The 14272-nt window shown below is 51.3% G+C and overlaps 1 protein-coding gene across 1 annotated transcript in view; it reads right to left on the bottom strand.

Moving 5' to 3' along the window:
- Positions 1-14017, bottom strand: part of LOC122919613 (protein CutA homolog) — a 30561-nt gene extending 16544 nt beyond the window's left edge. Inside the window, exons 1-4 of the mRNA XM_044268732.1 lie at positions 13845-14017; positions 11105-11253; positions 9830-9889; positions 5330-5375 (exon numbers count right to left, since the gene is read on the bottom strand). Coding sequence (XP_044124667.1) covers positions 5330-5375; positions 9830-9889; positions 11105-11253; positions 13845-13904 — 315 coding nt within the window. The 5' untranslated portion in view covers positions 13905-14017. The remainder of the gene's footprint in view (positions 1-5329; positions 5376-9829; positions 9890-11104; positions 11254-13844) is intronic.
- Positions 14018-14272: the final 255 nt, after the last annotated feature.

Genomic DNA, 14272 nt, shown 5'->3' on the forward strand with positions numbered 1-14272 from the left:
CCCCACTGACTGTGTGCGGACCAGTATACTGTATATAGAGCGCTGCCCCCGCTGACTGTGTGTGGACCAGTATACTGTATATAGAGCGCTGCCCCCGCTGACTGTGTGCGGACCAGTATACTGTATATAGAGCGCTGCCCCCGCTGACTGTGTGTGGACCAGTATACTGTATATAGAGCGCTGCCCCCACTGACTGTGTGCGGACCAGTATACTGTATATAGAGCGCTGCCCCCGCTGACTGTGTGCGGACCAGTATACTGTATATAGAGCGCTGCCCCCACTGACTGTGTGCGGACCAGTATACTGTATATAGAGCTCTGCCCCCACTGACTGTGCGGACCAGTATACTGTATATAGAGCGCTGCCCCCACTGACTGTGTGCGGACCAGTATACTGTATATAGAGCTCTGCCCCCACTGACTGTGTGCGGACCAGTATACTGTATATAGAGCGCTGCCCCCACTGACTGTGTGCGGACCAGTATACTGTATATAGAGCGCTGCCCCCACTGACTGTGTGCGGACCAGTATACTGTATATAGAGCGCTGCCCCCGCTGACTGTGTGCGGACCGGTATATAGAGCGCTGCCCCCACTGACTGTGTGCGGACCAGTATACTGTATATAGAGCGCTGCCCCCACTGACTGTGTGCGGACCAGTATACTGTATATAGAGCGCTGCCCCCGCTGACTGTGTGGGGACCAGTATACTGTATATAGAGCGCTGCCCCCGCTGACGGGGTGCGGACCAGTATACTGTATATAGAGCGCTGCCCCCGCTGACTGTGTGCGGACCAGTATACTGTATATAGAGCGCTGCCCCCACTGACTGTGTGCGGACCAGTATACTGTATATAGAGCGCTGCCCCCGCTGACTGTGTGCGGACCAGTATACTGTATATAGAGCGCTGCCCCCACTGACTGTGTGTGGACCAGTATACTGTATATAGAGCGCTGCCCCCACTGACTGTGTGCGGACCAGTATACTGTATATAGAGCGCTGCCCCCACTGACTGTGTGCGGACCAGTATACTGTATATAGAGCGCTGCCCCCGCTGACTGTGTGTGGACCAGTATACTGTATATAGAGCGCTGCCCCCGCTGACTGTGTGTGGACCAGTATATAGAGCGCTGCCCCCACTGACTGTGTGCGGACCAGTATACTGTATATAGAGCGCTGCCCCCGCTGACTGTGTGTGGACCAGTATACTGTATATAGAGCGCTGCCCCCCGCTGACTGTGTGTGGACCAGTATATAGAGCGCTGCCCCCGCTGACTGTGTGTGGACCAGTATACTGTATATAGAGCGCTGCCCCCACTGACTGTGTGCCGACCAGTATACTGTATATAGAGCGCTGCCCCCGCTGACTGTGTGTGGACCAGTATACTGTATATAGAGCGCTGCCCCCGCTGACTGTGTGTGGACCAGTATATAGAGCGCTGCCCCCACTGACTGTGTGTGGACCAGTATACTGTATATAGAGCGCTGCCCCCACTGACTGTGTGCCGACCAGTATACTGTATATAGAGCGCTGCCCCCGCTGACTGTGTGTGGACCAGTATACTGTATATAGAGCGCTGCCCCCGCTGACTGTGTGTGGACCAGTATATAGAGCGCTGCCCCCGCTGACTGTGTGCGGACCAGTATACTGTATATAGAGCGCTGCCCCCACTGACTGTGTGCCGACTGGTAGACAGTACAGGGTGCGCCATTTATATGGATGCACCGTAATAACATGGGAATGGTTGGTGATATTCACTTCCTGGTTGTGGCCCATTAGTATATGTGAGGGGGAAACTTTTCAAGATGGGTGGAGACCATGGCGGCCATTTTGAAGTCGGCCATTTTGAATCCAACTTTTGTTTTTTCAATAGGAAGAGGGTCATGTGACACATCAAACTTATTGGGAATTTCACAAGAAAAACAATGGTGTGCTTGGTTTTAACGTAACTTTATTCTTTCCTGAGTTATTTACAAGTTTCTGACCACTTATAAAATGTGTGCAAAGTGCTGCCCATTGTGTTGGATTGTCAGTGCAGCCCTCTTCTCCCACCGATAGCAGCACCGCAGGAGAAACGCGAGCGCAGGCTTCCGGTGTCCGGAGTTTCAGGTGCTGCACATCTCATATATTCACAGCAGATACTGGAAGCCTGCGCTCGCGTTTCTCCTGCGGTGCTGCTATCGGTGGGAGAAGAGGGTGGCACTGACAATCCAACACAATGGGCAGCACTTTGCACACATTTTATAAGTGGTCAGAAACTTGTAAATAACTCAGGAAAGAATAAAGTTACGTTAGAACCAAACACACCTTTGTTTTTCTTGTGAAATTCCCAATAAGTTTGATGTGTCACATGACCCTCTTCCTATTGAAAAAACAAAAGTTGGATTCAAAATGGCCGACTTCAAAATGGCCGCCATGGTTTCCACCCATCTTGAAAAGTTCCCCCCTCACATATACTAATGGGCCACAACCAGGAAGTTAATATCACCAACCATTCCCATTTTATTAAGATGTATCCATATAAATGGCCCACCCTGTATATAGAGCCCCGCTGGCGGTGTGTGGACCGGTAGACAGTATATAGAGCCCCGCTGGCGGTGTGTGGACCGGTAGACAGTATATAGAGCCCCGCTGGCGGTGTGTGGACCGGTAGACAGTATATAGAGCCCCGCTGGCGGTGTGTGGACCGGTAGACAGTATATAGAGCCCCGCTGGCGGTGTGTGGACCGGTAGACAGTATATAGAGCCCCGCTGGCGGTGTGTGGACCGGTAGACAGTATATAGAGCCCCGCTGGCGGTGTGTGGACCGGTAGACAGTATATAGAGCCCCGCTGGCGGTGTGTGGACCGGTAGACAGTATATAGAGCCCCGCTGGCGGTGTGTGGACCGGTAGACAGTATATAGAGCCCCGCTGGCTGTGTGTGGACCGGTAGACAGTATATAGAGCCCCGCTGGCGGTGTGTGGACCGGTAGACAGTATATAGAGCCCCGCTGGCGGTGTGTGGACCGGCAGACAGTATATAGAGCCCCGCTGACGGTGTGTGGACCGGCAGACAGTATATAGAGCCCCGCTGGCGGTGCGTGGACCGGTAGACAGTATATAGAGCCCCGCTGGCGGTGCGTGGACCGGTAGACAGTATATAGAGCCCCGCTGGCGGTGTGTGGACCGGCAGACAGTATATAGAGCCCCGCTGACGGTGTGTGGACCGGCAGACAGTATATAGAGCCCCGCTGGCGGTGCGTGGACCGGTAGACAGTATATAGAGCCCCGCTGGCGGTGCGTGGACCGGTAGACAGTATATAGAGCCCCGCTGGCTGTGCGTGGACCGGTAGACAGTATATAGAGCCCCGCTGGCTGTGTGTGGACCGGTAGACAGTATATAGAGCCCCGCTGACTGTGTGTGGACCGGTAGACAGTATATAGAGCCCCGCTGACGGTGTGTGGACCGGTAGACAGTATATAGAGCCCCGCTGGCGGTGTGTGGACCGGTAGACAGTATATAGAGCCTTGCTGACGGTGTGTGGACCGGTAGACAGTATATAGAGCCCCGCTGGCGGTGTGTGGACCGGTAGACAGTATATAGAGCCCCGCTGGCGGTGTGTGGACCGGTAGACAGTATATAGAGCCCCGCTGGCGGTGTGTGGACCGGTAGACAGTATATAGAGCCCCGCTGGCGGTGTGTGGACCGGTAGACAGTATATAGAGCCCCGCTGGCTGTGTGTGGACCGGTAGACAGTATATAGAGCCCCGCTGACTGTGTGTGGACCGGTAGACAGTATATAGAGCCCCGCTGACGGTGTGTGGACCGGTAGACAGTATATAGAGCCCCGCTGGCTGTGTGTGGACCGGTAGACAGTATATAGAGCCCCGCTGGCGGTGTGTGGACCGGTAGACAGTATATAGAGCCCCGCTGGCGGTGTGTGGACCGGTAGACAGTATATAGAGCCCCGCTGGCTGTGTGTGGACCGGTAGACAGTATATAGAGCCCCGCTGGCGGTGTGTGGACCGGTAGACAGTATATAGAGCCCCGCTGGCGGTGTGTGGACCGGTAGACAGTATATAGAGCCCCGCTGGCGGTGTGTGGACCGGTAGACAGTATATAGAGCGCCGCTGGCGGTGTGTGGACCGGTAGACAGTATATAGAGCGCCGCTGGCGGTGTGTGGACCGGCAGACAGTATATAGAGCCCCGCTGGCGGTGTGTGGACCGGCAGACAGTATATAGAGCCCCGCTGGCTGTGTGTGGACCGGTAGACAGTATATAGAGCGCCGCTGGCGGTGTGTGGACCGGTAGACAGTATATAGAGCCCCGCTGGCTGTGTGTGGACCGGTAGACAGTATATAGAGCCCCGCTGGCGGTGCGTGGACCGGTAGACAGTATATAGAGCCCCGCTGGCGGTGTGTGGACCGGTAGACAGTATATAGAGCCCCGCTGGCGGTGTGTGGACCGGTAGACAGTATATAGAGCCCCGCTGGCTGTGTGTGGACCGGTAGACAGTATATAGAGCCCCGCTGGCTGTGTGTGGACCGGTAGACAGTATATAGAGCCCCGCTGGCGGTGTGTGGACCGGTAGACAGTATATAGAGCCCCGCTGGCTGTGTGTGGACCGGTAGACAGTATATAGAGCCCCGCTGGCGGTGTGTGGACCGGTAGACAGTATATAGAGCCCCGCTGGCTGTGTGTGGACCGGTAGACAGTATATAGAGCCCCGCTGGCGGTGTGTGGACCGGTAGACAGTATATAGAGCCCCGCTGGCGGTGTGTGGACCGGTAGACAGTATATAGAGCCCCGCTGGCGGTGTGTGGACCGGTAGACAGTATATAGAGCCCCGCTGGCGGTGTGTGGACCGGTAGACAGTATATAGAGCCCCGCTGGCTGTGTGTGGACCGGTAGACAGTATATAGAGCCCCGCTGGCTGTGTGTGGACCGGTAGACAGTATATAGAGCCCCGCTGGCGGTGTGTGGACCGGTAGACAGTATATAGAGCCCCGCTGGCTGTGTGTGGACCGGTAGACAGTATATAGAGCCCCGCTGGCGGTGTGTGGACCGGTAGACAGTATATAGAGCCCCGCTGGCGGTGTGTGGACCGGTAGACAGTATATAGAGCCCCGCTGACGGTGTGTGGACCGGCAGACAGTATATAGAGCCCCGCTGGCTGTGTGTGGACCGGTAGACAGTATATAGAGCCCCGCTGGCGGTGTGTGGACCGGTAGACAGTATATAGAGCCCCGCTGGCGGTGTGTGGACCGGTAGACAGTATATAGAGCGCTCCCCCTGATATAAATGTTGCCCCCTTCCTGCTGTAAACGGCGACTTACGGTGACTTACCAGCAGCACCTCGCTGGACTCCTCGATTTCGCCCTTCCAGATGTAGCTGCGGAATACGAACATTAACAATAAGCACAGGAGGAAGAGTTAATATGGCGGCGCGGTATTCGTCACCAGCGCCTCGTTGTTACATAACCTAACTGTTCAGATACAGAAACTGCGCAATTCATCTCACTGGTAGAGATGAGGGGTCATGTGACTGCGCAGGTACGGGGTCTCCCTTCACCCACAGGACCCCGCACGAGGGCTCTACAGGAGGAGGCGACATGGCGTCTTCTGTACCGTCAGCCTCTGCTCCGCACAACTTGCATCCGTTTTAGCCATGTTTTAAATGGGGAAAAAAAGTCCTACACAAAGTGTAGACGGAATTGGCTAAAACGGGTGCAAAATGTGGAAAACTGAGCTCGGCGGATCGGAACCGGACACAGTGTGAACCCGACCTAAAAATATATCTATTTAAAAAAGTCCCAGAAAATGTCACCGCACCGTCTGCTACAGCCCCAAAAACTGAGGAAAACTTCTGGGTAACACACACTGTGGTCGACCGTCACTGCATCACTACCACCCCATGTGAATACCGCCTTATCACAGCCCCGCCCTGCTGATGACATCACTGATATAATGACGTGATCACACACCTTATACTACAGGAACATCTATGACTGCTGACAACCTGCCTGTATATCCTGTCTGAGAGGTAGTCACAGCCCCGCCCTGCTGATGACATCACTGATATAATGTCATGTGATCACACACCTTATACTACAGGAACATCTATGACTGCTGACAACCTGCCTGTGTATCCTGTCTGAGAGGTAGTCACAGCCCCCCCCCCCCTGCTGATGACATCACTGATATAATGACATGTGATCACACACCTTATACTACAGGAACATCTATGACTGCTGACAACCTGCCTGTGTATCCTGTCTTAGAGGTAGTCACAGCCCCGCCTCCTGCTGATGACATCACTGATATAATGTAATGTGATCACACACCTTATACTACAGGAACATCTATGACTGCTGACAACCTGCCTGTGTATCCTGTCTGAGAGGTAGTCACAGCCCCCCCCCGCTGATGACATCACTGATATAATGACATGTGATCACACACCTTATACTACAGGAACATCTATGACTGCTGACAACCTGCCTGTGTATCCTGTCTGAGAGGTAGTCACAGCCCCGCCCCTGCTGATGACATCACTGATATAATGACATGTGATCACACACCTTATACTACAGGAACATCTATGACTGCTGACAACCTGCCTGTGTATCCTGTCTTACAGGTAGTCACAGCCCCGCCTCCTGCTGATGACATCACTGATATAATGTCATGTGATCACACACCTTATACTACAGGAACATCTATGACTGCTGACAACCTGCCTGTGTATCCTGTCTAAGAGGTAGTCACAGCCCCGCCCCCTTCTGATGACATCACTGAGATAATGTCATGAGATCACACACCTTATACTACAGGAACATCTATGACTGCTGACAACCTGCCTGTGTATCCTGTCTGAGAGGTAGTCACCGCCCCGCCTCCTGCTGATGACATCACTGATATAATGACGTGATCACACACCTTATACTACAGGAACATCTATGACTGCTGACAACCTGCCTGTGTATCCTGTCTGAGAGGTAGTCACAGCCCCGCCCTGCTGATGACATCACTGATATAATGACATGTGATCACACACCTTATACTACAGGAACATCTATGACTGCTGACAACCTGCCTGTGTATCCTGTCTGAGAGGTAGTCACAGCCCCGCCCTGCTGATGACATCACTGATATAATGTCATGTGATCAGACATGAGGTCACACACCTTATACTACAGGAACATCTATTACTGCTGACAACCTGCCTGTATATCCTGTCTGAGAGGTAGTCACAGCCCCGCCCTGCTGATGACATCACTGATATAATGACATGTGATCAGACACCTTATACTACAGGAACATCTATGACTGCTGACAACCTGCCTGTATATCCTGTCTGAGAGGTAGTCACAGCCCCGCCCTGCTGATGACATCACTGATATAATGACATGTGATCAGACACCTTATACTACAGGAACATCTATGACTGCTGACAACCTGCCTGTGTATCCTGTCTGAGAGGTAGTCACAGCCCCACCCCCTGCTGATGACATCACTGATATAATGACGTGATCACACACCTTATACTACAGGAACATCTATGACTGCTGACAACCTGCCTGTGTATCCTGTCTGAGAGGTAGTCACAGCCCCACCCCCTGCTGATGACATCACTGATATAATGACATGTGATCACACACCTTATACTACAGGAACATCTATGACTGCTGACAACCTGCCTGTGTATCCTGTCTGAGAGGTAGTCACCGCCCCGCCCTGCTGATGACATCACTGATATAATGACATGTGATCACACACCTTATACTACAGGAACATCTATCACTGCTGACAACCTGCCTGTGTATCCTGTCTGAGAGGTAGTCACAGCCCCGCCCTGCTGATGACATCACTGATATAATGACATGTGATCACACACCTTATACTACAGGAACATCTATTACTGCTGACAACCTGCCTGTATATCCTGTCTGAGAGGTAGTCACAGCCCCGCCCTGCTGATGACATCACTGATATAATGACATGTGATCACACACCTTATACTACAGGAACATCTATCACTGCTGACAACCTGCCTGTGTATCCTGTCTGAGAGGTAGTCACAGCCCCGCCCTGCTGATGACATCACTGATATACTGACATGTGATCAGACATGAGATCACACACCTTATACTACAGGAACATCTATTACTGCTGACAACCTGCCTGTATATCCTGTCTGAGAGGTAGTCACAGCCCCGCCCTGCTGATGACATCACTGATATAATGACATGTGATCACACACCTTATACTACAGGAACATCTATGACTGCTGACAACATGCCTGTGTATCCTGTCTGAGAGGTTGTCACAGCCCCCCCCCCTGCTGATGACATCACTGATATAATGACGTGATCACACACCTTATACTACAGGAACATCTATGACTGCTGACAACCTGCCTGTGTATCCTGTCTGAGAGGTAGTCACCGCCCCGCCCTGCTGATGACATCACTGATATAATGACATGTGATCACACACCTTATACTACAGGAACATCTATCACTGCTGACAACCTGCCTGTGTATCCTGTCTGAGAGGTAGTCACAGCCCCGCCCTGCTGATGACATCACTGATATAATGACATGTGATCACACACCTTATACTACAGGAACATCTATGACTGCTGACAACCTGCCTGTACATCCTGTCTGAGAGGTAGTCACAGCCCCGCCCCCTGCTGATGACATCACTGATATAATGACATGTGATCACACACCTTATACTACAGGAACATCTATGACTGCTGACAACCTGCCTGTGTATCCTGTCTGAGAGGTAGTCACAGCCCCGCCCCTTGCTGATGACATCACTGATATAATGACGTGATCACACACCTTATACTACAGGAACATCTATTACTGCTGACAACATGCCTGTGTATCCTGTCTGAGAGGTAGTCACAGCCCCGCCCCCTGCTGATGACGTCACTGATATAATGACATGTGATCAGACACCTTATACTACAGGAACATCTATGACTGCTGACAACCTGCCTGTGTATCCTGTCTGAGAGGTAGTCACAGCTGCGCCCTGCTGATGACATCACTGATATAATGACGTGATCACACACCTTATACTACAGGAACATCTATTACTGCTGACAACCTGCCTGTGTATCCTGTCTGAGAGGTAGTCACAGCCCCGCCCCCTGCTGATGACATCACTGATATAATGACGTGATCACACACCTTATACTACAGGAACATCTATGACTGCTGACAACCTGCCTGTGTATCCTGTCTGAGAGGTAGTCACAGCCCCGCCCCCTGCTGATGACATCACTGATATAATGATATGAGATCACACACCTTATACTACAGGAACATCTATTACTGCTGACAACCTGCCTGTGTATCCTGTCTGAGAGGTAGTCACAGCCCCGCCCCCTGCTGATGACATCACTGATATAATGACATGTGATCACACACCTTATACTACAGGAACATCTATGACTGCTGACAACCTGCCTGTGTATCCTGTCTGAGAGGTAGTCACAGCCCCGCCCCTGCTGATGACATCACTGATATAATGACGTGATCACACACCTTATACAACAGGAACATCTATGACTGCTGACAACCTGCCTGTGTATCCTGTCTGAGAGGTAGTCACCGCCCCGCCCTGCTGATGACATCACTGATATAATGACATGTGATCACACACCTTATACTACAGGAACATCTATTACTGCTGACAACCTGCCTGTGTATCCTGTCTCAGAGGTAGTCACAGCCCCGCCCCCTGTTTCTTGGATGATTTATGATAACCCATTAGGAGCCCCTCCGCCTGTGCTGTCACTTCTGGCGGTGTTAGTCATGTACTCACAGTGATGAGCTTTTTGGCAGAATGTTCACACTGGCCGCCAGCTTCTTCTCCAAGATCCCCCTAGAGAACAGAGAACATCAGACAAACATGTCCGCACACCGCCTGACGGTACTGACCCCTGCCTGCACAGCACCCGCCAATCACCAGCCAGACGCCGCTGATCTCTAGTGATGTATAGGCGGCATTCTCAGTGATGTCACCGCTGATCTCTAGTGAATAGATAGGCGGCATTCTCAGTGATGTCACCGCTGATCTCTAGTGAATGGATAGGTGGCATTCTCAGTGATGGCACCGCTGATCTCTAGTGAATGGATAGGCGACATTCTCAGTGATGGCACCGCTGATCTCTAGTGAATAGATAGGCGGCATTCTCAGTGATGGCACCGCTGATCTCTAGTGAATAGATAGGCGGCATTCTCAGTGATGTCACCGCTGATCTCTAGTGAATGGATAGGCGGCATTCTCAGTGATGGCACCGCTGATCTCTAGTGAATAGATAGGCGGCATTCTCAGTGATGGCACCGCTGATCTCTAGTGAATGGATAGGCAGCATTCTCAGTGATGGGACCGCTGATCTCTAGTGAATGGATAGGCGGCATTCTCAGTGATGGCACCGCTGATCTCTAGTGAATGGATAGGCGGCATTCTCAGTGATGGCACCGCTGATCTCTAGTAATAGGCGGCATTCTCAGTGATGGCACCGCTGATCTCTAGTGAATAGATAGGCGGCATTCTCAGTGATGGCACCGCTGATCTCTAGTGAATGGATAGGCAGCATTCTCAGTGATGTCACCGCTGATCTCTAGTGAATGGATAGGCGGCATTCTCAGTGATGGCACCGCTGATCTCTAGTGAATAGATAGGCGGCATTCTCAGTGATGGCACCGCTGATCTCTAGTGAATGGATAGGCGGCATTCTCAGTGATGGCACCGCTGATCTCTAGTGAATAGATAGGCGGCATTCTCAGTGATGGCACCGCTGATCTCTAGTGAATGGATAGGCAGCATTCTCAGTGATGTCACCGCTGATCTCTAGTGAATGGATAGGCGGCATTCTCAGTGATGGCACCGCTGATCTCTAGTAATAGGCGGCATTCTCAGTGATGGCACCGCTGATCTCTAGTGAATAGATAGGCGGCATTCTCAGTGATGGCACCGCTGATCTCTAGTGAATGGATAGGCAGCATTCTCAGTGATGGCACCGCTGATCTCTAGTGAATGGATAGGCGGCATTCTCAGTGATGGCACCGCTGATCTCCGCTGTGTCATATTTACCTGGCGATTTCTCTGGCTATCTGCTCGCTGGGGCAGTTGATGAGGGCCAGGGAGTGGGCGCCTGAGATGTAGCTTCCGGTAATTGCTCCATAGAGCTGCCAGATTGTGCTCCACAGGACGGGGTACAGCAGAGACGACCCGACCATGACCTGAAACACAGTCAGACAGAGAAGGTGTCGGCTTTACTCTATAATTGGATCTTGGTGCTGTTCCATCACCTTCAAGCCGCGGATGTCCCTGTCAGCATTACCACGAGCTCCGGGGCCACAAGCCTGTATTACAGACGGGCACCTTGTACTCTGCATGAGATCATTCTAGCAGCAGTCTGTATGATAACATTCTAGTAGAACTGTATATGAGGAGAACATTTGTACTCTATACAATAAGAGAATTCTAGCAGCACTCTATATGAAGAGAGCATTCTAGCGGCACTCTAGATGATGTGAGCATTCTAGCGGCACTCTAGATGATGTGAGCATTCTAGCGGCACTCTAGATGATGTGAGCATTCTAGCGGCACTCTAGATGATGTGAGCATTCTAGCGGCACTCTAGATGATGTAAGCATTCTAGCGGCACTCTATACAATGTGAGCATTCTAGCGGCACCCTATACGATGTGAGCATTCTAGCGGCACTCTATACGATGTGAGCATTCTAGCGGCACTCTATACGATGTGAGCATTCTAGCGGCACTCTAGATGATGTGAGCATTCTAGCGGCACTCTATACGATGTGAGCATTCTAGCGGCACTCTATATGATGTAAGCATTCTAGCGGCACTCTAGATGATGTAAGCATTCTAGCGGCACTCTATACTATGTGAGCATTCTAGCGGCACTCTAGATGATGTAAGCATTCTAGCGGCACTCTATACTATGTGAGCATTCTAGCGGCACTCTATATGATGTGAGCATTCTAGCGGCACTCTAGATGATGTGAGCATTCTAGCGGCACTCTATACTATCTGAGCATTCTAGCGGCACTCTAGATGATGTGAGCATTCTAGCGGCACTCTAGATGATGTGAGCATTCTAGCGGCACTCTATACTATGTGAGCATTCTAGCGGCACTCTAGATGATGTGAGCATTCTAGCGGCACTCTAGATGATGTAAGCATTCTAGCGGCACTCTATACGATGTGAGCATTCTAGCGGCACTCTATACGATGTGAGCATTCTAGCGGCACTCTATACGATGTGAGCATTCTAGCGGCACTCTATACGATGTGAGCATTCTAGCGGCACTCTAGATGATGTGAGCATTCTAGCGGCACTCTATACGATGTGAGCATTCTAGCGGCACTCTATACGATGTAAGCATTCTAGCGGCACTCTATATGATGTAAGCATTCTAGCGGCACTCTAGATGATGTAAGCATTCTAGCGGCACTCTATACTATGTGAGCATTCTAGCGGCACTCTAGATGATGTAAGCATTCTAGCGGCACTCTATACTATGTGAGCATTCTAGCGGCACTCTATATGATGTGAGCATTCTAGCGCCACTCTAGATGATGTGAGCATTCTAGCGGCACTCTATACTATGTGAGCATTCTAGCGGCACTTTAGATGATGTGAGCATTCTAGCGGCACTCTAGATGATGTGAGCATTCTAGCAGCACTCTATACGATGTGAGCATTCTAGCAGCACTCTATACGATGTGAGCATTCTAGCGGCGCTCTATACGATGTGAGCATTCTAGCGGCGCTCTATACGATGTGAGCATTCTAGCGGCGCTCTATACGATGTGAGCATTCTAGCGGCGCTCTATACGATGTGAGCATTCTAGCGGCGCTCTATACGATGTGAGCATTCTAGCGACACTCTATACGATGTGAGCATTCTAGCGCCACTCTATACGATGTGAGCATTCTAGCGCCACTCTATACGATGTGAGCATTCTAGCGCCACTCTATACGATGTGAGCATTCTAACGCCACTCTATACGATGTGAGCATTCTAGCGGCACTCTATACGATGTGAGCATTCTAACGCCGCTCTATACGATGTGAGCATTCTAGCGGCGCTCTATACGATGTGAGCATTCTAGCGGCGCTCTATACGATGTGAGCATTCTAGCGGCGCTCTATACGATGTGAGCATTCTAGCGGCGCTCTATACGATGTGAGCATTCTAGCGGCGCTCTATACGATGTGAGCATTCTAGCGGCGCTCTATACGATGTGAGCATTCTAGCGGCGCTCTATACGATGTGAGCATTCTAGCGGCGCTCTATACGATGTGAGCATTCTAGCGGCGCTCTATACGATGTGAGCATTCTAGCGGCGCTCTATACGATGTGAGCATTCTAACGCCACTCTATACGATGTGAGCATTCTAGCGGCACTCTATACAATGAATCCTATTTTCACCCATATAAGCACACCGTCATTGTGTGCGTCTCTTTGTTACAATAGGCGGTGGCCATGGCTTATATCTGCGCCCCAGCCCCATCATAGTCCTCAATATGTGTAGTGACCTCTTTGGTCTTTTGCTTAAAAAAAAATCAGTCACTAACTTTGATGTGTTGATGTCAGGAAGGTTTCCTGTCCCAAGTAAACTGTCGGCGCCAGCATGGCAAAGCACTTAACCCCTGAGCTGCCACTCATGAGTAATCCATGGCAGGGGTTGTTCCAGGACACCAGATGCCAGCGCTGATTAACCCTTTACAGTCCACTGTCTGAGGGACAGTCGCCGCCTGGCACTCAAAACCTAGGTGTAAAAGAAGAAAAGCAGCTTACCAGCACCGCTGTCATCCAGCCCGAGCGCAGCCAGTTCTGAGAGGGCATCTGCCACCCCATGATCACAGGCTAACTGCCACCCCACCTTTCCTCATGCCAGTGGATAGGCTGAGCTCTGCTCACTGTGTGCCACTCATGACTTATCTCTCATACCCGCTGGACTCATCTGTCAGTCTCTATCCCACCCCCTGTAGATCCCAGCAACTCCCTTCCTGCCTCCATGTTGTCAGTCCTGCCCCCTGCCCTGTGCCAGCCTGTCATTACTGCCACACCTCCAGATGTCACCCCTCATCTTCACATTAACACCTGCAAGGGTTAAATGTACCCAGTGCTTCTCCCGGGGATTGTATTCTCCTGTCCTACAGTCATTCTCTCCCCTGAAATGGCTGATAACAGGGGGCAATAGATTGTATTCTCCTGTCCTACAG

This window comes from Bufo gargarizans, chromosome 9 (genome assembly GCF_014858855.1).
Source record: "Bufo gargarizans isolate SCDJY-AF-19 chromosome 9, ASM1485885v1, whole genome shotgun sequence".
Taxonomy (NCBI): domain Eukaryota; kingdom Metazoa; phylum Chordata; class Amphibia; order Anura; family Bufonidae; genus Bufo; species Bufo gargarizans.